This window comes from Euleptes europaea, chromosome 11 (assembly GCF_029931775.1).
Source record: "Euleptes europaea isolate rEulEur1 chromosome 11, rEulEur1.hap1, whole genome shotgun sequence".
NCBI classification, from domain to species: Eukaryota; Metazoa; Chordata; class Lepidosauria; order Squamata; family Sphaerodactylidae; genus Euleptes; species Euleptes europaea.
The window spans coordinates 73556822-73582537 of record NC_079322.1 but is presented as its reverse complement, the minus strand read 5'-3'; the positions used below and the strand labels follow the sequence as shown (position 1 = coordinate 73582537).

General features: G+C 45.6%; 1 protein-coding gene across 1 annotated transcript in view; it reads left to right on the top strand.

The window, feature by feature from the left end:
• OXSR1 (oxidative stress responsive kinase 1) overlaps positions 1-21882 on the top strand; it is an 89756-nt gene extending 67874 nt beyond the window's left edge. The window contains exons 7-18 of the mRNA XM_056857376.1: positions 1174-1275; positions 4230-4363; positions 5199-5247; positions 6023-6088; positions 7447-7569; positions 9591-9626; positions 10800-10958; positions 14190-14266; positions 18059-18111; positions 19893-19961; positions 20979-21043; positions 21678-21882. Coding sequence (XP_056713354.1) covers positions 1174-1275; positions 4230-4363; positions 5199-5247; positions 6023-6088; positions 7447-7569; positions 9591-9626; positions 10800-10958; positions 14190-14266; positions 18059-18111; positions 19893-19961; positions 20979-21043; positions 21678-21752 — 1008 coding nt within the window. The 3' untranslated portion in view covers positions 21753-21882. The remainder of the gene's footprint in view (positions 1-1173; positions 1276-4229; positions 4364-5198; positions 5248-6022; positions 6089-7446; positions 7570-9590; positions 9627-10799; positions 10959-14189; positions 14267-18058; positions 18112-19892; positions 19962-20978; positions 21044-21677) is intronic.
• The last annotated feature ends 3834 nt before the right edge of the window (positions 21883-25716 follow it).

The following is a 25716-nucleotide window of genomic DNA, read 5'->3' as shown; positions in this document are numbered from 1 at the left end:
AAAAAGATAAAGTGTGAATCAGCCACTAGATCTGGTTGTACATGTTGTAGAGTAGCCATTGCTTAGTGACCTTTGATAGGACAGGGAGGGGGAGTGGCTCAGTGGTAGAGCATCTGCTTGGCATGCAGAAGGTCCCAGGTTCAATCCCCGGCATCTCCAGTTAAAGGAACTAGGCAAGCAGGTGATGTGAAAGACCTCTGCCTGAGACCCTGGAGAGCCGCTGCCGGTCTGAGTAGACAATACTGACCTTGATGGACCAAGCATAAGACAGCTTCATGTATTCATGTGACCCATATCTCCGCACTTTGTTCCCCCATGGGTGTGTGTGTGTGTGTGTGTGTGTGTGTGTGTGTGTGTGTGTGTGAAGTGCCGTCAAGTCGCAGCCGACTTATGGCGACCCCTTTTTGGGGTTTTCATGGCAAGAGACTAACAGAGGTGGTTTGCCAATGCCTTCCTCTGCACAGCAACCCTGGTATTCCGTGGTGGTCTCCTATCCAAATACTAACCAGGGCTGACCCTGCTTAGCTTCTGAGATCTGACGAGATCAGGCTAGCCTGTGCCATCCAGGTCAGGGCCCCCCATGGGTAAAGCAGGAATAATTCTGACCTACTACTATATGGTGGTTGGAAAGCAAGAAAAAAATTGCACAGCATGTCGCAAGTGTTACATTGACATTTCTTTAGCAAAATCTGGCACAATTTCTCTACATTTCAGTCAGCTTCCCACCAGGTCCAGTTGCCCAGCCCCTTGTGACACCAAAAATCTTGGGCTTCAGGGAAATATTTTTTTCCTCATCTTCTCTAAACAGCTGTTGATTTAGCAAAGCAGCTCCTACTTCTGTCCTATTTCCATGGATCTTAATTTTTGCAGCATATTTTCTTGTCTCTCCTTCGGCCAAGACTCTTTAGTCGTCTTAAGCTCTTATCGAAGGGAACATTTAGTGTTGTTTCTTTGCAGCCGGGAGAGAAATGTTCTGTTTAAAATACCAGGTGGTTACCCAAAGCCATAAAGGAAAATGGCTTTCTTGGAAGAAGAAGTGCTTCTGTATACAGCAGAGCCGAAGGAAGGTTTGCTCCTATTAACAATGTTGGCAGCTGGGTGTGTTCAAAGTCCGAGGGGGCCGACAACAATATAGAGGAGCCGAGAGGAACCTGACGGTGTGTGTCTTTCCAGGTGAGAGGCTATGATTTCAAGGCGGACATCTGGAGTTTTGGCATCACGGCGATTGAGCTTGCTACGGGGGCGGCGCCTTACCACAAATACCCCCCCATGAAGGTGAGTTTCTGGCGGGCTAGTCCAAACAGGTAAGCTGCTGGCTGGAAAGCTTCTCTGAGGCCATTTATGCAGGGTCAGTTTTGATGCTCGCTCAAAGCTCTTTTTTTTACATGCGACCTTAAAAATGCCTACTCACGGTCCTGACTCAAAAGGAAAAATTCCACCACCCCCACACGCGCCTGTTCCTTTGTTCCTTCCATTAGCCAACCGCTGTTTGCATCACTAACATGCGGCTGTCATTTTGCATGCTTCCTTTAGGGGATTCTTCACTGTGGGGGCGGAGCAAACACAAAAGGTCGCGTTAAAGGGGCTCTTAAGATATGCGAAGCAGGTATGCGCCGGCTTCACAGTCACTTCCTGAATGATGGTTCAGCATGAAAAACTCCATAGAATATGCAGGGCCTGAGAGTCAGCTAGTCTTCAACTAGGCTGCCTCTGAAGCAAGAGAAGTTGCAGTGTATGTGTTTGGGGGGGGGTCCCCTCTTTCTACACAAGCGTAGGCCATACACTGGAGCTCTGCATTTGAAAGACAAAACTCTCTTGCCAGAATTCGAAGCCAGCACTCTGCATACATTAAAGCAGTGGTTTTCAGGCTCCATTTAAGGGAAGTTGTGGGGGAGGTGTTCCTCGATGAGCAGAGATAGTAGACCAGCTTCTACTACAATAGAAGTATAGTGTCCAGATCACGCGAAGTGATGGTATTGCTTTACTCTGCTCTGGTTAGACCTCACCTAGAGGACTCTGTCCAGTTTTGGGCACCGCAATTTAAGAAGGATGTAGACAAGCTGGAATGTGTCCAGAGGAGGGCAACAAAGATGGTGAGGGGTCTGAAGACCAAATCCTATGAGGAAAGATTGAAGGAGCTGGGTATGTTTAGCCTGAAGAGGAGAAGACTGAGAGGGGATATGATAACCATCTTCAAGTACTTGAGGGGCTGTCATATACAGGATGGTGCCGAGTTATTTTCTGTTGCCCAAGAAGGTTGGACCAGAACCAACAGGTTGAAATTAAATCAAAGGAGTTTCCATCTAGACATTAGGAAGAATTTCTAACAGTTTGAGCAGTTCCTCAGTGGAACAGGCTTCCTTGGGAGGTGGTAAGCTCTCCTTCCTTTGAGGTTTTTAAGCAGAGGCTAGATGGCCATCTGTCAGCAATGCTGATTCTATGACCTTAGGCAGTTCATGAGAGGGAGGGCATCTTGGCCATCTTCTGGGCATGGCGTAGGGGTCACTGGGTGTGTGTGTGTGGTGGGGGAGGAAGTTGTGAATTTCCTGCATTGTGCAGGGGGGTGGACTAGATTTCCCTGGTGGTCTCTTCCAAGTATGAATCTCTGAACGGCTTGACCTCTTCTCATCTTCACTTATAGATGTTTGTCTTCAAGGCAAAATCTTGTATGTTTGGCTTTTCCCATAGCTTTTTGCCTGCATTAGGGTCAATTTTATGCTATTTTCTCATTCAGCTTTCTTTCTGTCCTCTAGCCTCACACCTCTAGGTTCATAAAAACATCTGGATTGGATCCCACAGACCCATTCCATTAGAGGAGACGCTTTTCTCTGGCAGAAGATATCATTCTCTGATGCAAACATCTTGCATCGGGGAAGATTCCTTCCAATCGAGGAAAGTGCCGTTAGTGGATTGGATCTGGGGAACTGTAACTCGCTTTCTCCATCTTTTCTTTCTACATCTGAAAATGCTACCTAGTCACCATTCTCCTCCTTCAAGAGCTTTCTAAATATATGTTTTTCCTTGCATTTTCTTAATTTTGTTTGTACATACCTCGTATTTAAAAGCTCAGTTTAAAACATGCAATGCTTTTAAAACCCACTTGATGAGTGCAGAACCTCATTTCTGTTTATATTGTAACCTACTTTGGGTCCGGACTTGTTTAGGTCTTAATGCAAAACTGCAAATGAACAAACCGCTCTAGTGCTTATTATTATCTCAGTGAATACCAGATGCTTGGCCTGAACAATGGAGGGGTGGTCCCTTGCCTTTGTGCCCTACTTGTGTCCTTCCCGGAGGAATCTGGCCGCCTCCTATAGGAAACAGGATGCCGAGCTAGATAGACCTTTGGTCGGATCCAGCAGGGCTGTGTGTGGGTTCCTTCCCTCAGTCTCCAGCCCTTTCACCTAGCCTTGTCTCGCCTCTCCAGTGAAAGCCTTCTAGGCTCTGTGGGGAGGGTCATGTGTACATCACCCCATCCCCAGTAGATCAGGAAGCACAAAGGCGAGGGCTTCTGGACCTTTCACGGTAATTTAAATTTGGGGAGATGGGTTCAGATTGTCGAACAGTTAGTTTGTAAAATGACCTGCTGTGATTTACATTGTCAAGCGTAGAGAACATAAGAAAAGCCCTGCTGGATCAGACCGAGGTCCATCAAGTCCAGCAGTCTGTTCACACAGTGGCCAACCAGGTGCCTCCAGGAAGCCCACAAACAAGACGACTGCAGCAGCATTACCCTGCCTGTGTTCCAAAGCACCTAATATAAAAGGCATACTCCTCTGATCCTGAATTGTTAATTACTTGGTTATGCTGTCGGCTCAAGTTCAAAGCAGCACCTCCAAGTTTTAAGAACAAATGCTAGGTTGCCTCATCTCTCTCTCTCTTGCATGGCACTCCTGCCTCTCCTTTACTCCCTCTCATTCTGCTTTGAGGAACAAGTTTGCTTACTCTCTTGCTTTCTCATTAACTTTCTATTAAATTCTCACCACTTTTAACTTGTGTATATATATTAGGTAGAGATGTTTGGCTGGAAGGGCAGCTAATTGAGGAAAAGGCAGGTAGCTTTCAAACCAGCGTGAGTTGATTTAAGTGAGAAATCAAAAGTTAGAGTCCCCGTTGACAGTCTCTCCTAATGCTCTAGGCTCATTCAAAATGATGACCCTTGATACTTTATTTACTTCAAAAAAAGCCAGAAACAATCATCTTGTTCTTGACTGTTGTAATTCTTCCAGGTCTTAATGTTGACGCTACAAAATGACCCCCCCTCGCTCGAGACGGGGGTGCAGGATAAGGAGATGCTGAAGAAGTATGGGAAGTCGTTCCGGAAGATGATTTCGTCATGCCTGCAGAAAGACCCCGAAAAAAGGTAGCGGAAGCGCAGCAGGGGTTGGATAGCCTAGCTCGGTCCTGCGATGGACCCGGGTTGCTTTCCGAAATTCTGGGGGTCAGGGGTCGGAACAGGGACACCACTGTCCGTAGGTCAGCTGGTTATATGCGGGGGGAAGGCAGTGTTAGGACTGCAAGCTGTATAAAATTGTGGGGAGCGGCCATGGACAGGTAATCCTAGATGTGATGTTCAAAGGCACAGTTTCCACTTTCAGAGGTGCAGCGTCTCCTCATCAGTTGTTGGAGAGCTGACATTGGGGGATGGGTACCAACGTCACCCCAACTTATGAACCACCCTCAGCCATCTGGGCAGGTGGTCCTAATAAAAGATATTGTGGGGATTGTGTTCTGATATTTTGGGGTTATGGTTTGGGACCTGCATGGCCGCTAACGACTTCTTTCTGGTCTAACACAGCCCCTCTGGTGGCCTTCCCTGAAATGAATAGAAATGCACAAGAACACATAGCAACCCTCTAATCTCGTGGAAGCATATAAAAGACCCATAAAGATGACAGCGTAAAGCCAGGCAGTCCTGTTGCATAGCTGTTCTCTTTATGAGCTCCTTCAGTACAGAAAGTGCTGTCAATGAAGAATCCGTTGTACAGCTGACATGTGGATTGAAATGTACACATCTGCAGGAAACGGGCGGTCTCTCTGCTGAGCCAAATTCTTATCTTATGACTCTTCCACCAGAGATGGGCCAAGCTATTTAAAGATTACTAGAACATAGTTTGTTTTGGTATATTAGGGAAAGCAGAAAGAATTCTAAAAAATGGTTCTCTTAATGTCTTCCCTCTCTTTCTTTTCCCTCTTAGGCCCACAGCAGCTGAACTCCTAAGACACAAATTTTTCCAGAAAGCCAAGGTACGCTTACCTACGTCTTACATGTATGCCTGGCATCGCAAACTGGCGCCTCCCAAATCTGATGCACCAAATGGCATCTGTCTTGATACCCATTAGAATTAAGTACACAAAAGGTCAAGAAAATATAAATACAAGTAAAAATCCAAAGCCCAAGGTTATACACTCTAGAAATTATGTAAGTACAAAATATGTGTACATTTATTACAGGATAAAATCTAATACCACATATAACACGTACCGGGGCATTACAATAGCCTACCAAATTGATGTACTCCTATAACACAGTAAGACATAAAATGACACAGTTATACTCTGAACATACGCGTTTCGGCCATACAGCCTTCTTCAGTGGTCCAAGCCGTCGACATTTCAGACTTAAAGGTATAAATAAATATATAAAAGATCTTTATGACTATGTGTGCGTTGTTACTGCAAAATAACATTTAAAATATAAAACTGCAACACTTCCTCTTAGACTTCCATCCGCAAGGAAAACTGATCCTTGTGTATTTATCCCTCTTAAACGAGGGGATGTAATATCGCAGCCATAAGGACAATATCTCATAGTCAATAAGTATTCATAAAGTCTGGAGTAGCAATCAGGAAATAACCCATTGGACCTTATCTGGTGCAGCAGCCAGAAGCCCTTGATTCAGAGGCTGCCGAGCGGGGGAGAGGGGCCCCTGCCAGGTTTAACACGCTCTCTGTCTTGAATTGGGCTAGGTGGTTGTAGCAGTCCTCACCTTCCTGTTTAAGCAGTTCTTTCCTTTTACAGAACAAAGAATTTTTACAAGAAAAAATGTTGCAGAGAGCCCCGACAATCACCGAAAGAGCCAAAAAGGTACAAGGGGCGATGATTACGGAGAGGGGGGGGGGCACCCAGGTTTGGCCTTTGGGTGGAACTCATCACAGGAATGGGTCTGCAGAGTTGAGGGGCAGCTTTTGAGGGGGCTCCTGTGTGGCGCGCGGAGGGTTAAGCTTAAGAGTGACATCCTTGGAGGATCTTCAAGGTCATCCTGGAACGGGTAGGTGGAGGAAAGGGTAGGTGGAGGAAAAAACGTTATGTTGCACCCAGACTGGTCGGGTGCTTGCTAGTTCGTATCCAGCATCGTGAAAGGAGCCCAGAAAGGACCGGCGTTGGGGTGCTGTGCTGCTGAAACCCTCTTCATAAAAATTGAGTTGGCCTCTTCTCTTGTCTGCCCTCCCCCACCACTTTCTTTTCTTGGCTGTTACAGCACACTGTCCTGCAAGCCTGGGACTGATTTATCAAATGGTAGGATTTTTTTTGTTCCTGTAGTAGGAGCCCCGTGGCGCAGAGTGGTAAGCTGCAGTACTGCAGTCTAAGCTCCGCTTAACGACCTGAGTTCGATCCCGACGGAAGTCGGTTTCAGGTAGCCGGCTCAAGGGTGACTCAGCCTTCCATCCTTCCATGGTCGGTCAAATGAGTACTCAGTTTGCTAGGGGTTAAGGGTAGACGACTGGGGAAGGCAATGGCGAACAACCCCGTAAACACAGTTTGCCTAGGAAACATCAGGATGTGACGTCACCCCATGGGTCAGTAATGACCGGGTGCTTTTACCTTTAGTTGTCCAAAACAGGAAACAATCTACTGGGGGCCCGCAGAGCAAATCTGTCTCCTCTCCCTCCCCTCCTCTGGCTGCCCAAGCAAATTTACTTGGCCCAGATTTCACCTAGCTGTGTAAAACAAATTCACTTGTAGTTCCATTTGTAATGCCCGTAGCGATGAATCTCTTTGCGTTTTCATATACATTTTGTCGCATTGCAGTTAAAAGGATCAGGAAGTAGGTGAAAGTCTGGAGAGCTGTTGACTTTAATAGACAAATGTTCTGACTCGGTATAAGGTTAGCATTGCATGTGCAGGCATGAGATTATTTTGAGGTGGGGCCACGGCACATTGGTAGAGCACCTGCTTTGCGAAAGGTCCCAGGTTCAAACCCTGTCATCTCCCATGAAAAAGATCAGGTAGGAGGCATGTTGAAAGACCTCTGCCTGAGACCCTGGAGAGCTGCTGCTGGTCAGAGTAGACAATACTGACTTCAGTAGGCCAGTGGTGTAATCCAGCTTCATGTGTGTTTGTGCTGAATTTCTTCTATGTGACTAGTCACCTCCGGCTTCCAAGACAGTGAGCCAGTTTCCCAAGGCTTCCCGTTTTGACTCACTTTTGGCTTTACTGTCCAGGTCCGGAGAGTCCCGGGTTCCAGCGGGCGTCTACACAAGACGGAGGACGGCGGCTGGGAGTGGAGTGACGATGAACTCGACGAAGAAAGCGAAGAGGGCAAAGCGGCGATCTCACAGCTCAGGGTAAGACTCGCCGGCTGCCTCCCAGTTTGAAATGAGCCCGTCCCGGGGAGGATGGCGCCGTTCGGAAACCTCTTTAAAGGATCTGCTGTTGCGCAGATGAGACCTCAAGTGTGATTTGCAATTTCTTCAGCAATACTGGGAGGAAATCCTCATTTAATTGTCTAGAGATTTGCGGAGCATGTTCAGACAACCTGCCTTGGGATCTGTCTGTAAACTGAATCCTTTGGGAATCAGGGGTCCAGCGAATGGGACCCCCCCTTTGGAATGGCCCAGGTTTTAACCATCACATGCAGTCATAACCATAATGCCATTGGGAGACCCAGGTAACCAGCATCCCCCATCCTGCAGTGCAGATCATCTTTGCTGTGATCCAGTTGTAGCCCCTCTTATGTTCTTGCATTGCAAAATAGCTTCAGCTTCTTCCTCTGTCAGCTTCTGTGCTGAAAGGGTTTCAGGATGATGTACTTGGAGGAAATGTCTGAATCAATCAGAGCACAATCTGGAATCCTCTCCTGAAGAGAGCTAAGTTGCCATTTAATATTTGTAGACGCAGCCAAGATTTTGCTTACTCGGGAAAACTTGCTGTTGCATCTCAAATGTGCCAACAAAAGGTATTAATTATTTAAAAACAAATAGCCAGTGTAGGCTCTTTTCATGCCCTCCGGTTTATAATTAATCTGTTCGGACATCTGGCCCGGGAAGTTTAAAGGCAGTTTATAGAGAAATATAAAGCTTTTTGGGGAAATGTACCTGGCTGAAAGATGAACTTGTGTGTAGTCACTGATTTTTATGTTATTCGCTGATGCTTGATCATATGTCATGAAAGGGCCTAGGCAAGCCCCCCCCCCCGGCCCAAGAAATCATGGGCTTTTCTGTGCCCCCTCTGCCCCCCCCCCCCCGGCCCAAGAAGTCATGGGCTTTTCTGTGCCCCCTCTGCTGGATTTTAGGGACCAACCTTCTGCCCCTTTCTTGAAAAAGTAATTGTAGTTAAAAAAAATTAATACAGTTTAGCAGGAGAGCCAGCATGGTGTAGTAGTTAGGAGCGGTGGACTCCAATCTGGAGAACCAGGTTGGATTCCCCACTCCTACACATGAAGCCAGTTGGGTGACCTTGGGCTATCCACAGTTCTCTCAGAACTCTCTCAGCCCCACCTACCTCACAAGGGAGGGGAGAGGAAGGGAAGGAGCTTGTAAGCTGGTTTGATTATCCTTAGAAGGTAGAGAAAATAGGCATATAAAAACCAACTCCTCCTCCTCCTCCTCTTCTCCTCCTTCCACTCCAAGCTGTCAGTGTTTATATTTAAAACACAAAATTAAATTAAGACAAGAGCTACATAAGAGCAGGCCCAACAATGTCAAACCCTAACTTTGCCTGGTAATACTAACGAGGTGTTTCCCCTTCCCATGGGAGAGGTTCAAGCAGGACCTACAATTCTTCCTCCCTCTCCTCAACCATTTTTTCCAGGAGATGGGTTCCAGAGCTCAAAGAATGTCTGATTATTGGGGGGGGGGGATAAGGTGTGAGGGGGGAAAATGGTAGGTGGGAAAAAGGATTAACTCCCTCCCAGCTGCCTTTGCAGATTCCTCCCTGCCTTGCTAACTGTGTTGATATTAGCTGGCAAACCAGGGTTGCTAGCCTCCATCTAGGGGCCTGGCATTCTCCTGGAATTGACAGGTGATCTCCAGACAACACCGACCAGTTCCCCTGGAGGAAATGATAGCTTTGGAGGGTTGACTGCATGGCATTATGTCCCTGCTGAGCTTTCTTGCCTCCCCAAACCATCACCCTTCCCATGTTGTGCCCCCAAATCTCCAGGAATTTCCCAGCCCAGACTTGGCAACCCTGGCTTAAAAGCATGTGTTTGTGATCTTGTGTACTCTTGCCTCAGATCTCCTGGCACTTAAAATTATGTAAATGTAGCATATAAAGTCGTATTTCTCAACAGAGTTTGATACCATGAAGGTTGTTCTGGTATTGCATGCAAATTATCGTTATTTTATTTTTCTCCTTTCTATCTTAGTCTCCCAGGGTTAAAGAATCTTCTCATAATTCAGAGGTAAGTTATTGATCAAACTCTTCATAATTTTGTCTTGGGGTCACTTTTTTATTCCTTTTGTTGTCTTTTGTAAAATGCCTGGGTGCTCAGTTAACACATAATAAAGTAGCATTTTTAAAATAATTGCTGCAGGCATAACAGCTTTTTATTAATATCCATTCATAATCAGTGATTGCAGAATTGGAGCTGGCGAGGAAGCTTTGTGTGCACTCAACAAAATGTTAATCCATGTTCTTTTACTATGTGGATTTTAAAGAAATGTCAAGAAAACAAAACACAATTAATGCCAAGTATTTCTTCTCTTACTGGGTGCATCATGCAGTTTTAAACAATTATCATTGTAACAGAATCATAGAGTTGGAAGAGACCACCAGGGTCATTTAGTCCACCCCCTGCACAATGCTGGAAATTCACAACTACCGCCCCCCTCCACACACACCCCAGTGACCCCTACTCCATGCCCAGAGGATGGCAAAAACACATACACACGCGCAAAACCCTCCAGGTTCCCTGGCCAATCTGGCCTGGAGGAAAATTGCTTCCTGACCCCAAAGTGGCAATCAGCAAAGCCCCAGGCATGTAAGAAAGTGCCACGAGTGCCAAAAACTGACGCAACCCCTTCCTGCCTTCCCTGTCATGGATCTGCTGAAGTTCACAGAATCAGCATTGTTGCCAGATGGCCGTCTAGCCTCTGCTTAAAAACCTCCAAGGAAGGAGAGCCCACCACCTCCCGAGGAAGCCTGTTCCACTGAGGAACTGCTCTGTCATAGAGTTCTTCCTAATGTTTAGCCAGAAACTCTTTTTGATTTAACAACTTTTCAACTTAAAAAAAATGCAAATAAGACATAACATTGACAAAACACATAACATACATTACCGAATGTGCCTTACTTAATTCAAAAATAGGTGGCTGCTAAAATAAGGTTATATCCACCAGCTCTTCCAAGCTAGTATTATTCTATCTCTATAGTTTCTTTCAATTTGACCTCAAAGCTTATAATTATACCTGTACTAAAATACCAGAAACATTTGATTATACTATGTTTAAATTTCTTATGCATTATATTAAGCTCTTTGCGTATTTCATTAGAACATTGACCCTTATATTTTAAGCTGAAGCATTAGTTAATTAAGATTAGCTATCTTTCTTGCTTTCTTTTTTGGTACTTCTAGCTCTTTCCATCAGCCGAGCCTACTGGCCCATTGCTCAACATCCCTGCCCAGGCTCCCGCTCAACTACCTCAGCCCGCAGGACAAGCTCCTGCACAGCCACCTCCAGCGGTCTTCCTTCCGGCTCCTCAGGCACCTGCCTCAGCTCTTCCGGCAGTACAGGTAAAGCCTCTCGAAAAGACATGTTAAAAACATCTGCAGGGTTCTTTCTTTATCGTAGAACCATAGAGTTGGAAGGGGCCAGGCAGGCCATCTAGTCCAACCCCCTGCTCAGTGCAGGATCAAAGGGATTGAGCTAAACACTATCTAATATAACAACCAGTAAATCTGTTTTTATTATATGTTGTGCACAACTGTATTTAAGAAAACACAGGGCCTAAAATACAGGCTTCCTAAAAAGCACAAACATAGTTGCAAATATTACCAACAAATAACAGTTGATGTTAGTACATACAAATGACCAAAATCTGGCTAGACACCCTGTGTTTTTAAATACAGTTGTGCACAATATATAATAAAAGTAGATTTATTGGTTGTTATATTAGATAGTGTTTAGTTCAACCCCTTTGGTTTCCTCTGACTTTTAGGTTGAGTTTCTTTGTTCCCCTTTTTCTTCAGTTTTTCAATGCAGGATCAGCCTAGAGCATCCCTGACAAGTGTTTGTCCAACCTCTGCTTAAAGACTGCCAGAGGGGGGAGCTCAACACCTCCCTAGGCAGCCGATTCCACTGTCAAAAAGCTCTCTCTGTAAAATTTTTTATTCCTAATATCCTACCAGTACCTTTCTGCCCGCAGTTTAAACCCATTATTGCGAGTCCTATCCTTTGCTGCCAACGGGAACAGCTCCCTGCCCTCCGCTAAGTGACAGCCCTTCAGATACTTTAAAAGAGCAATCATGTCTCCTTTGGTGCAGAAAATTTTATCCTTTTCTATTTTGAGGTCGAAGTTCGGTGTATGGCATCCATGTGTGCCCCCTTCATGGGGAACAAAGGGATTTCTGGAATAACTTTTGTTTCAAAAAATCCAAGGCAGAAATCACCAGAAAGCAAGCAAGCTTAGATGGCCTCAGGCACGCATACTGGTGTTCTTTGCCTTGAGCAGTCGAGGAATGACAATACTGGCCTACTGTACAGGGCTGTTCGGGGAACAGCTAAGTCACCTACGTATTGTGCTGCAGAGTGTTCAAAGGAATATTATTTTCCAAAATTGCTTATGTGGCTGGGAGGTTTTATTGAAGGGCCCACCTTGGAGGGGGCCTGAATAGGGTGAGGAAAAGAAAAATAAATTTGGCTTTTTAGATCCAGCAAACTCCTGCCAAAGACAACCTGTTTTGGAGCCATCTTCAAGCAGGTCCTGTAGCTGAGCCGGCTCGTGGCCCCCCTCGAGGCCGTAACTCCTGTATCCAAACAGACTAACAGCAGCTCTTGCTGTTGGGGTGAGGCCTGTAATCTTGGAAGCTTTCGCAGCCCAAGCCTCTTAACAGGCCTGCTGGGAAATCGTGGACAGAGTTTGTGGCTCAAGCAACGCTCGAGGGCTTCAGCTTTTTCCTAGAAGCCTTTTCATGGTTTTCGGAGCTGATATAACCTGGTTGGGCTCACTACAGGGTTCCCGTTGTGACAGCACATTAATCTTCGAAGACAAACCTTGACATCTGCTGTCTTGGACTGCAGGTGGCTGAAATTAAATAGCCTGTACTTAGCTCCAGTGTCTGCAGATGTATTTAAATGCTTCAGGGTCCCCAACCTCCATTGGGAAGAAGAAGAGTTGGTTTTTATATGCCGACTTACTCTCCCACATAAGGGAGAATCAAACTGGCTTACAATCACCTTCCCTTCCCCACCCCGCAACAGGCACCCTGTGAGGTGGGTGGGGCTGAGAGAGCTCTGAGAGAACTGTGACTAGCCCCCAAGGTCACTCAGCTGGCTTCATGTGGAGGAGTGGGGAAACCAAGGTTGGGTGGGTTAAATAAGATAAATTGATAGTGAAAATATAATTTATTTAAGGCGCTATGTCAAGATAAAAATTATTTTAAAAAATAGTTAAAACAGCACAGTGACATTTCCTAAGGTTGATACACTATAACACATGCCAGACGCATTTCGGCCTATTTGGCCTTCCTCGGTGGTCAGTCGAAACCCATGTAAAACATGGTCACTTATATAAACATATACAATTATATATCAGACCAGGCGTGTTTATAGGCTGTCTTGTATATTTCCAATTACACAAACGTCTGGTTTGATTGTCTACAAGTTGTTATACTGGGCTGTATATGCACACACATTTTATATGGGAGACATATAAATCAGACCCTTGGTCCGTCCAAGTCAGTATTGTCTACTCAGACTGGCAGTGGCTCTCCAGGGTCTCAGGCAGGGGTCTTTCACATCACCTACTTGCCTATTATGCCTATTATATTAGGTGCTGTGGAACACAGGCAGGATGGTGCTGCTGAAGTCGTCTTGTTTGTGGGCTTCCTAGAGGCACCTGGTTGGCCACTGTGTGAACAGACTGCTGGACTTGATGGGCCTTGGTCTGATCCAGCAGGGCCTTTCTTATGTTCTTATGAACCTGGGACCTTCTGCATGCCAAGCAGATGCTCTACCACTGAGCCACAGCCCCGCTCCATGGCCCTCCAGGGTCTCAGGCAGGGGCGTTTCACATCACCTCCTTGCTTAGTCCCTTTAACTGGAGATGCTGGGGACCTTCTGCATGCCAAGCAGATGCTCTACCACTGAGCCACAGCCCCTCCCCATATGAAGTTGCCTTATTCTGAATCAGACCTCTGGTCCATCACAGTCAGTGTTGTCTGCTCAGACCGGCAGCGGCTCTCCAGGGTCTCAGGCGGAGACACAGCTGCCTTGCCAGAGCTGTAAGGCCAGTGCCTGGATGGGGGAGACCTCCTGGGAAACCCTCATGGAGGCAGTCTTGAGTTCCGCAACGGTAGTGAATAAAGAAGGGACCTGCGAGAATTCGTGGGGATGGGAAATCACCCCTCCACCACCCCGTTTGGCTGCATCTCCGCTTTCCCTCCTTCTCTAACTCCCTCCCATTGGCTCTGCTTCCCTTGGTGATGGCGATTGCCTCCACAATGTCAGGCTCTGTTTTGGGCCACCATGGCAGAATGCCCGAACTCTGCCTAGACGTCACTAACTTTTTTTCCTTAAGAAAACTAACTTAAAAAAAAATCCTCAAGTTATGTGTCTTAAAAAAAAGAAACAAAAAGACTTTTCTGCCATCTTGGCTGTTAGATGTAAGGATTACATCTGGAACCTGGACTAGATGTTCTCATCCCTCCCTCCCCACCATTCTTCTGCATTTCAAGGTCTCAGACCCCTCCAGCTTCAGCGGTTTCATTCACTAATAAAGATTGTTCATTCTCTATTTTTCGCAGGCACCTTTGGCCCCTGCAGTGGCAGCCCCCACACAAGAAGATACGAAAGTTCCCATCAGCCTCGTTCTAAGGTTAAGGTAAGCAGGCTTCGTCAAAACGAAAAGGCCGCTAGGCCCAGCGGGCTGGTGGCTGTTAATCTGGGCTTGAGAAGCTGGGTGGGGTCTAGGGGGTTGGAACGTGGCTTCGTTCCAGGAGAGCTTGGGTTCAAATGACGTTCAGCTTCAGGTCCTGAACTCTGCACCTCCCCTTTCCAAAAAATTCACTTAAAGAGACTGAAGTATTCATGATCCTGATACTCATTCAGAGTGAGAACTACACAGATCTGATTGGCTGTGCGGTAGCATGATGTCATGATGCTTGCAAAATGATCCCTGCTTGGCTGGTGCTAAAACACCAATTGAGAAGCAAAACCGGCTAAGAGTAGCGGCAAAAAAAGCAAACAAAGATTTCAGGGAACCATTTTCAGTTCCCCCAAGTGATAATTTGGTCCGAAATGTTCGTTTATGCGAACATTTGGTAAAATGCTACTGGGCTGTAGAAATTCTTCCCCTCTGTTCTCAGTCCTTTTCTAGTTTCGAAGCCTTTGCCACACAAAAGCCCGTGTTGTGTTCTCTGCCACCGAGAGGATTAGAGGCTGAGCGTTCAGGATGCCAAAGCCGAATCTGAAGGATTTTGCATAGGAGTCCTTTAAGACACCCACATTAATACCACTCAATTAAAGGACTCGTCGTCACTTGCACTGATACGCCTTTTTCTGATGTTTTCTCTGTATTTGGCTGATTGACAGAGGAAACCGTGTCCCAGTTTCTCAGTGTATCCATTCAAATATCATAGATGAGTGGCATTAGAACTGAGAGCTTTTAAGTTGAAACTTGATTTGTTCTTTTGCATCAGCATTCTAAAAGTAGCTAACAGCGACAGGGTTGCCAGGTCCCTCTTTGCCACCAGCGGGAGGTTTTGGGAGCAGAGCCTGAGGAGGGCGGGGTTTGGGGAGGGACTTCAATGCCATAGAGTCTAATTGCCAAAGCGGCCATTTTCTCCAGGTGAACTGGTCTCTGTCGGCTGGAGATCAGTTGTAATAGCAGGAGATCTCCAGCTATTGCCTGGAGGTTGGCAACCCTAAACAGTGATGAGCCTTCCGCTCAGGGAGGGCCTGTTTTCTGTTGTCTTGGTCACAGCACTATACTGCAGATACTGGTCAGGTTCCATAATAACCGTTTTTGCCATGTAGCATTAGGGACTTTGGCTAAAGACCAGGGCTCTTATTTTCTTTCTGTAAGTAATATATGTCTCTACCTTTAAAAAAAGCACACAGCACCCTGGAACAATTAGTATAACTTAAGAGGGTGGCCTTTTCAGGGACATTTTCTTCCCTCTATTCACTGTTCTGCTGGCTGAAGCTTCAGATCCCTCCCCTTCCTCACTGTTGGCTCAGTTCTGAATCTCCCCCCCCCCAATTGCTGACTCTTGGCCACCTCCATCCCACCTCCCACTAGTGTTGGTGGCTACTGCTACAACAAGGGCCATTTTCTCTCCTGGAGAGCCAGAGTGGTGTAGTGGTTAAGAGCGGTGGTTTGGAGCAGTGGACTCTGATCTGGAGAACCGGGCTTGATTCCCCACTCCTCCACATGAGCCGCGGAGGCTAATCTGGTGAACTGGGTTGGTTTCCCCACTTCTCCACACGAAGCCAGCTGGGTGACCTTGGGCTAGTCACAGCTCTCTCAGCCCCACCTACCTCACAGGGTGTCTGTTGTGGGGAGGGGAGGGGAAGGTGATTGTAAGCTGGTTTGATTCTTCCTTAAGTGGGAGAGAAAGTTGGCATATAAAAACCAACTCTTCTTCTTCTTACAGCAAATAAAAATGCCCTCCAAAATAAAGGATTTATGGTGACATTTTTGTGTTCGAAGGTGTCACTATTAACCTCCTCTGAGGAGTTTACCTAAAATTGGTTTGTTTTTTTCTTAATTTCCCCACCTGGATTTCACCAAGCTTTGCAGAAACCAAAATTGTAGCCATGGCTAGCCCTGTTCTGTAGATTTCCTTATCCAAAAACAAGGGGGCAAAACCTCTGATAGAAGACAGAAAAAAATGTGCAAAGCACCAGAGGTTACAAGGCGTTTATCTAAGAACTTGTAGTTACTCCAAAGTTTTACAAAATAGTAGTCATAACAAAGGTTCAAATAAATTGCAAAACATGTATTACAGTATACAAACAATGAGCAAATGCAAAAAGCAAAAGTGTTGATAATAGAACACAAAACCACAACAGTATGAGCAAAAGCAAAAACAAGTGTTGATAATATAACACAGAAGCACAACAGTGATAGGTCTGCCAGCTAGTTTCCCGTTTCAGTATCCTTGTTCGGACTTTAACTGTAGCTATCATCAGAAATGAAGTAATTATCTTTTATGACACATAGGTCATATGTGTCGGTGAAGCCATAAATTCAATTAACAGGTGCAGTGTGTGTGTGTGTGTGTGTTTGTGTGTGTGTGTTAAGTGCCGTCAAGTCGCTTCTGACTCATGGCGACCCTATGAATGAAAGTCCTCCAAGATGTCCTATTTTGACAGCCTTGCTCAGATCTTGCAAATTGAGGGCCGTGGCTTCCTTTATTGAGTCAATCCATCTCTTGTTGGGTCTTCCTCTTTTCCTGCTGCCCTCAACTTTTCCTAGCATGACTGTCTTTTCCAGTGACTCTTGTCGTCTCATGACGTGACCAAAATACGATAGCTTCAGTTTAGTCATTTTAGCTTCTAGGGTCTGTTCAGGCTTGAATTGATCTATAACCCACTGATCTGGTTTTTTTGGCAGTCCACGGAATCCGTAACACTCTCCTCCAACACCACATTTCAAAGGAATCTATTTTCTTCCTATCAGCTTTCTTCACTGTCCAGCTTTCACACCCATACATAGTAGTAGGGAATACGATGGCATGAAGTCTTGGTGGCCAGTGACACATCCTTACACTTAAGAATCTTTTCTAGCTCCTTCATGGCTGCCCTTCCCAGTCTCAATCTCCTTCTGATTTCTTGGCTGCAGTCTCCCTTTTGGTTGATGGTGGAGCCAAGGAATAGAAAGTCTTGAACAATTTCAATTTCCTCATTGTCAACCTTAAAGTTGTGTAATTCTCCTGTAGTCATTACTTTTGTTTTCTTGATGTTCAGCTGTAGTCCTGCTTTGGCGCTTTCTCTTTTAACTTTCAGCAGTAGTCGTTTCAAATCTTCACTATTTTCTGCCAATAATGTAGTGGCATATCTCAAATTATTAATATTCCTCCCTCCAATTTTCACTCCACCTTCATCTAAATCTAATCTAGCTTTCCTAATTATATGTTCTGCATATAGATTGAAGAGATAGGGAGATAAAATACATCCTTGTCTAACACCTTTGCCAATTGGAAACCATTCTGTTTCTCCATATTCTGTTCCAACTGTGGCCTCTTGTCCAGAGTACAGGTTGCGCATCAAAACGATCAGATGTAGTGGCACACCCATTTCCTTTAAAACCAGCCATAGCTTTTCATGATCCACACAGGTGCAGTGTAGACGGCTATTAAACATTTGCAGCATTTGCAAACATGTGTGTGCTTTATCTAAAAGAGATGTAATGCCGAAATGTGGAATCTGTACAATTGGGAAACATTCTTAATTTCCGTACAATTTTTTCCCTGTTCTTAGACCGTAGTTTGGTGGTAATGATTGAATTGCTTTGAGGGTTGTGTCTGGCCTGCTGGCTGCCAGTTCACCCCTCTTTCCTTTTGATCAAGAATAACAACAGATTTGCATGTCATTTGGAGCACTGATTCACTTTGTGTTGGACGTTGCCTTTAACAGCTAAGTTCTACCTGTTCTTGTTTTCCCCTAACAGGAATTCAAAGAAAGAACTCAATGACATTCGATTTGAATTCACCCCTGGAAGAGGTGAGAATGTGGAAAATTGAACTTTGCTGTAGACACGCTGCTGTAGTGCAGAGGAGAACAACGAGGATGATCGGGCCTGGAGACCAAGCCCTACGAGGAAAGGCTGAGGGAGTTGGGAATGTTGAGTCTGCAGAAGAGGAAATTGAGGGGGGGGGACATGATTGCTCTCTTTCAGTATTTGAAGGGCTGGCACTTAGAGGAGGGCAGGGAGATGTTCCTGTTGGCAGTAGAGGATAGGACTCGCAATCATGGTATAAATTATGGGCGGAAATGAACCAGCTGGATATTAGGGGAAATTTCCCCCCCCAGTAAGAGTAGTTCAACAGTGGAATCGGCTGCCTAGGGAGGTGGTGAGCTCCCCCTCACTGGCAGCGGCTGGATGAACACTTCTCAGGAATGCTCTAGGCTGATCCTGCATTGATCAGGGGGTTGGACTAGATGGCCTGTCTGGCCCCTTCCAACTCTATGATTCTAGTTACATGGCATTTTAAATCTTAGAATAATTGGTGTGGGGGCACACACACAGTGTTGGAAATGCAGCAGTTGTGTTGACTCTATTCCTTCATTCTGCAACCTTGTGATGCTGGGACAGGAGGATTCTGGTCCACTCCTTGTTAGATGGGAACTTCCTGTCTTTCTGTAGCAATGGGCAAAAGAGACAGGAAGTCCCTCCTTTGGCTGCATGGTATGAAGGTGCACAACTAGCAAGTTAGGTGGTTGTTAGTAGAGAAAGTGGTAAAAGCTGCAAACTGCTACACTGTCTCAAATGTAGGCTGGTTTATTATTATTTTATTTAGGCTGTGCATGTGCTGCCTTCTACTTTAAGGGGGCTCACAGACTAATGCAACACAAATGTAGCTGTTTTGGTCTGCTGGGGGAGGCTAAAAGTCAGCTTGTACCCCAAACTAGTAGGAAGCCAGACTATAACTGCTGTGATGGTGCCCACTGCTGACTTCTGGCTTAGCCGCATTTAGAGAAATGTGCCCCGTGAGCAATACTCAGTTTACTTGAGTTCAGGCTCTGATTCTTTTTAAGTACAAAGATGGTGAGGGGTCTGGAGACCAAGTCCTATGAGGAAAGGTTGCAAGAGCTGGGTATGTTTAGCCTGGAGAGGAGAAGACTGAGAGGGGATTTGATAACCATCTTCAAGTACTTGAAGGGCTGCCATTATAGAGGATGGTGCCGAGTTGTTTTCTGTTGCCCCAGAAGGTCGGACCAGAACCAACGGGTTGAAATTAAATCAAAAGAGTTTCCATCTAGACATGAGGAAGAATTTTCTGACAGTTAGAGGGGTTCCTCAGTGGAACAGGCTTCCTTGGGAGGTGGTGAGCTCTCTTCCCTGGAGGTTTTTAAAGCACAGGCTAGATGGCCATCTGTCAGCAATGCTGATTCTATGACCTTAAGCAGATGATGAGAGGGAGGGCATCTTGGCCATCTTCTGGGCATGGAGTAGGGGTCTCTGGGGGTGTGGGAGGGGAGGTAGTTGTGAATTTCCTGCATTGTGCAGGGGGTTGGACTAGATGACCCTGGTGGTCCCTTCCAACTCTATGATTCTACATACAGTGGTCCTTTCTTTCCCAAACCACCAACCAGAATTAGGTCTTCCATTGCCTGACATTAGGGAGGCAAACTTTAAAATCTCATGGTGTTGCTTTCAGATGGGGTTGGAAACCTCCACTTTGAAAGAACTGGATCACTCTGTACCTATAAATTGTGGGATCTGAATTGTTCTGGAGCATTTGTGTGTACCTGTGACTATTTCTTAATTATATGCTTTCCAGATACTGCTGATGGTGTATCCCAAGAACTCATCTCGGCTGGGCTTGTGGACGGCAGAGACTTAGTAATAGGTAACACCAGATGCTGCTGAATTTCACTCTCCCCCTAACCTCTGCACTTTGGGGGAAACGGGTTGCCTTATCTCTTCCCTGGAGAAGGAGGGTACCGGCGCATTCCCATCTAGTGTTTTAAGGAAACCCCGTAGGGTTATCAAGGGAAGAGACATTCAGTGATGGTTTGCAATTGCCAGCCTCTGCATAGAGACCCCGGACTTCCTTGGTGGTCTCCCATCCAAATACTAACCAGGGCTGACCCTGCTTAGCTTCCATGATCAGATGACATCGGGCTAGCCTGGGGGAACCAAAGGGATTGAGCTAAACACTACCTAATATAACAACCAATAAATCTGTTTTTATTATATATTGTGCACAATTGTATTTAAAATACAGGGCCTAAAATACAGGCTTCCTAAAAAGTAAAAACATAGTTACAAATATTACCAACACATAACAGTTGATGTTAGTGCAGAAATGGTCCAAAATCTAACCAGCTGCGTTTTGGCTTTTTACAGGCTTTCCTCAGTGGTCATACGTACACAATTTTACAATACACATCCTGACATACACACAAACGTTGTACATGGTTAAATATATATAAGCCTTTTATTCTGTGTGGCTTTATATTAAAATAGTCCGTGTGCCTTAAACCATGGCTCACGGCTCACACCTTGTATACGGTGTCCAGCATTTTAGGATGTGTATAACATCAACAAACGTGTTTAGCTGAACCCCGTTGGTTTCCCCTGACTTTTAGGTTGAGTTTCTTTGTTTCCCTTTTTCTTCTGTGGTTTATGGGGCTAGCCTGGGCCTTCCAGGTTGGGGCCCAGATGCTGCACAATTTCACTCTTCCCTTAACCCTGCACTGTGTTTTGGGGGAAAATGAGTCGCCTTGTTTCTTCCCTGGAGAAGGAGGGTCCCTGCCACATTCCCGTCCATTGTTTCAGGAAATGAGCAATGTTTTGTTTGGAGTGGGAGCGCTTCCATGCCACCGTCTTGAAGCGTCTCTGTCCTGCCTTTGTGTTTTTTCAGTTGCGGCCAACTTACAGAAAATCGTGGAAGAGCCCCAGACGAACCGGTCTGTCACTTTCAAGCTGGTATGTCACTTTCTCCTAAGGGGGGCTTTCTTAGGGCACATGGCAGGTTACTGCTGTATAAATCTTTGTCCTTGGATGATCCATGGTGCAGTTCCAGGTGGTTCCTCCAATCCCTGCAGAAATCGAATAGGGCAAAATGCTGAAAATCTTTTTCCTTGAGAAAAGCCCAAACCAACTTCAGCATCCTGCACTGTGGTGCATCTGAGCCGGAGGCTTGCCCTGATGATTGCACCGCTGATGTGCAGCATGTCCATACTTAGGAATGCCTGCTCAGTTGCAAACAGTGTCTCCTTTAGCTTGGTCCTGTGCGTTCCAAACAGCTGCGTTGGAATGTAGGAGTTCTAACACAGTCTTCAGCTGGAGTGAACAAACTGTTGCTGGCAGAGTGAATTGTGTTCCATGGACATCTCCTTGTGCTCCATGAAGAGATTGGAAAGAAAAATACTGTCATTCGGTTTAGTATGTAGGTGCTAGGTGAAAATTAGTGACGAATTTCTCTCCTGAAAAGTGCTCCATGTCTCAAAAAGTTTGGGAACCACTGTCCTAGACAATTAAATGGCAAGCAAAGCTGGTATGTGCTCCTCTTCTCCCTCCTGATAATCTCCGTTGCCCTCTTCCTCCCTCTGTCCCACAGGCATCTGGCGTCGAAGGCTCGGACATCCCCGACGACAGCAAACTCATTGGCTTTGCCCAGCTCAGCATCAACTAAGATGACACTCCCAGACGATGGTCCCCGCGGGCGCGGCTTTTGAACGCTTCTCTTGGCCTAAAAGCAAAACCACTACTGCCAAAGAACCAGACTACAGGCCCCTCCCTTGGGAGCGTTGACCTTCCTTCTTCCCCGAGTAGCATCACACCAGTCGTCATCCCCCCGGCGTCGCCCCCCCCTTCCCTCACCCCACCATTAGAGACAGTCGACTCATCACCCACTCGCCCTCACTTTGCATTTCCTTCCTCTCCAATGTGCAGACTCCATCCCTCCGTCACCTGCATGTTTGTCGTTCATGATTGCCTTAACTATTTAAAAACAAGAAAATACTACTGAGAGTACGAAACAGGGGTTCCTCTTTTCTTAACAACTCTTCCGCTGCGTGTTGGTTGTTTCTGTTTGTTTGTTCGTACTTTAGACTGACTTCTTTTAGTTTGACTGCGTGGTTTTGTGCCACTGCAGAACGCTTGGGGAGTAGTAGATTCGACTCACCTTAACCAGGCAAAGTGGAAAAGCACATTAGTGCAAAGCAAACTAGTGGCTAAAACGTTAGGAATCCATCTAGTGAAGGCTTAGGTAGGAAGCGATCCTCTGCCTGATGGACCACTAAGGGTCCCTTTCGGATGGATTTAGGGCAGAAGAGAAAATGTTTTGCCTGCCTCCGTGATTAGCCTCCAGCTCCTCCTCCGTCTTTTTATTAACAGAAAGCATCTGGGGGGGGGTTGATTCTTAGTGAGGTTTTTTTTTTTTGTTGCTTTGTAATTTGGAAAGAAAAGTCACTGGACATGTCACTCTCTTGTGCCACTTGTCCACGTGCTTCTAGACATGCTTGTGGGTCTCTGTTTGATTGTGGCTCCACCCGTGTCAGGCATCATGTTGCTCTTCCCACGCATATCACCGTAATCAGAGGGGTGCTGGCTGCCAAGAAGCGGGTGGAGCCTGCAGGTGACAGTTAAGGTGCGGCAACTTTTTTTGTTTTGTTTTTTTGCAGTGAAGGAATCCTACCAGGGAGGGAAGCATAAAAATGAGGCAGTGGTTTGCTTCCAAAGTGGCATTTTTGAATTGCTCTTTGCAAGACCCTTTACCCAATGCCTGTTCTCTCACCTGGAATCGTTTCTTCACTGCTGGGGCTTCCCATGTAGAAAGGTGTCTGACAGGAGATGGTACCGGGAGGACTGTTGGTCACCAATATTCCTAATGATGCGAAAGTTCTCCGAGACCAACGTTTCTTTCCCAGGAATTTTGGCGTCTTGGTACGCTTCTCCCTGTTCTATTCCCTCAAGATCTTTTGATGGGAACAGTGCCCATGGTAGGCTGAAAAAAAGTTTTATGCTTCCTGTCATTTGACTTGCATCTTTACAGTGGAACATTGGGAACTGTAGTTTGATCAAGGAGCTAGGAATCTCTAACCCCCCTCTTCTCCCTAGCTGCCTACAGCTCCCAGAATTTGTTGGCGCAGCGTATCTGATTTGTCTCCGACAACGTAAGGGAATTCCTTAAAAAGCAGACTAGGAAGATGGGTACTGTTAACTCAAGCAAGGGTTGTTCTTTTGTTTTTTTTTGCATGGTTTAACTTCTTCGAGTAGATACGCCGATAAAAGCATCGTCATTTATAAAATTGGATGTTCTGAGCAAAAGTTAATCATGCAGCCTGGCAATCAGAATTAGTGTGTGTGTGTGTGTGTGTGTGTTTGTTTTGGAGCAAATCCATTTTCTGCAGCTGTTCTACTGGCATTTTCAAGATAAACATGGTCCCTCTTTCCGTGCAGATTGGTACATATGGAACCGCCCCTGTTCTATTTTACAGCAATAAAAAAAACCATATTGCCGGTAAAGTCATACCTGGCGAGATTAAGCTCTGGACAAGGTTGTCCCTCCTGCTGCACTAACTGCTTGGAATTTGCATTCCCCCCTTTTATACTCTCAGCCCAAGCATCAGAGTTTAATCAAGACGATGTAACTGAAACCAATATTACTCGTGTTTAGTATTTTTTAAAGCAAAAAGTATGTGGGGTTTTTTTCCGTTTTTTGAATTTCTACGTATAAATTATACTTTTTAGTTTGAAAAAACAACAACAATTGTAATGCAATATGTGAATAAAAAAATTGTGTTTGATTCCTTTTTTCCCCTACAGTTTTTTCCACCCCACAGCGGGCCCTTTTTGTGTCTATCTCCTTGGCTTTGAAGCATTTTATACAATGAAAATGTAAGCCTGTAACTAATTTTTACACACTGAACTAAAGGATTTGGGTTCTCAATTCTGCCTTCGATTGCGCACAGAGCATGCTGGATGCATACCTAAAGCTACTGATCACATAACCAAAAGAGATCAGAAGCTGCCTTGTGGCCTCCCTCTCCAGTGGGAATTCCCTCCTCCTTTTCTCATACACCTTAACCTCCATTCTGTCTTTGCATTTGCACCAAGTTTAGCTTTTGAAGCTGGTCAGCACATCCCCGTTTAAGGGAGACCTTGCTGACTGTTAACCACAGTTAAGCATTTGTGTCGATGTTCATACCAACCTTGTGTAAGACCACCAAGGCAGGGAGGAGAGAATTCACACTGGAGGGACCAAACCCACAAGTCCAAAGCTTTATGTCTGGCGGCTTTGAACCATAAGTAAAAGATCGGCCATGTTGTGCGCATGCACTGGCCCTCTGTAGGTGTGGGGAAAAAATGGGGAAACTGCGATTCTGTAGGGATCTTTATTTTCTAAGGCTTCTAAAATTATATATTTATATATTTTTCTGTATGGACATTTATGGAAGCTTTCTAGTTTATTCCCCGCTTCAGCATGGTTTTTGTGATATCTCAAGCCTGTAGTTTTAATATTGGCTAGATCCCCTGACAGGTCACAATCAAAGCTGCTGTAACGTGGAGATGAAATGAAGAAAAATGGGAAGAGGAGGAAGTTCAGTATGAGGGTGATGGGAGAGGTGGACAGGGCGGGAGAGGCAGGACAGGTATGCTGACCTATGGGGGCTTCTCTTTTGGATTTAACATACCTCTTGGAAGGTTTAACATTCCCAACCCCTCATTCCGAAGCACCGGATTTTCTTCATATTTGTTGCTTTGCAAGAGAGCGGATTGCAATCTGTCCATTCATGAAAGCCTGGGAGTAGTTTATAGATTTTTTTTGGAAAAGAAAACTTAAAGGAGGAGGGATAGCAATAAAACAGTCCTTGAGCAAAGTTTTGGGGTGGGCCTCCGTTTAGGGTGGGGGAGTATTGACAATGGGAGGGACCCTTGGAGGCTCCCAAACAATTAGAAGGTGTGAAATTCTTGTTGCCTTTTGGTTGGCTAGGATTTCCCTTGGAGCCTGTGATGTCACATCACTGAAGTGGGCGGTGGTTGCCTCGAGACCCACCCCTATGTATGATGGTGTGAAAATAGGTGGGGCTTGTTGAGGAAGTGGTTGTGGCCCTTTAAAGTTGAGAGAGATCGGGTTTGCTCCTGGAGTGGTGGTCGGGGCTGCTGGGGAATTTGTCATGCTCCTTCCTCGCCCTGTGCAATTTGCCTTCCCCATCTTTAAACCCTGGAGACCCAAGTTATTATGGTACAGTATTACTTCTCTTTTGCCATACCCTTTACACACTGGAGTACAAACTGGTCCAGTGAAGTGAAGCAGTATCTATTTATTTACTCCCGTCTTTGCCTAAACCAGGTCTAGCAGACAAGAGGATCCGCACTGTTTCCTTTTTTATAATGCTATACAAACCCTCAGCTACTCTTGCTATTAGCTTTGTAGGAACTCTTGGTAGTACTAAACTTTAATTATTATTTCCCCCCCTTGGGATACTAAAAATGCTAGGTGACTATTTTGTTCTTGAGGTTCAGAAGTGCCAATGATTTTGTTTTGTAAGAAATTATTTCTAACATTTTTACCCTTACGGATCAGAGGGTTTTTTTTTATCTTGGGTAAATTCTAAGCTTGAACCTAGTAATCGGGGTTTTTCCCCCTCCAT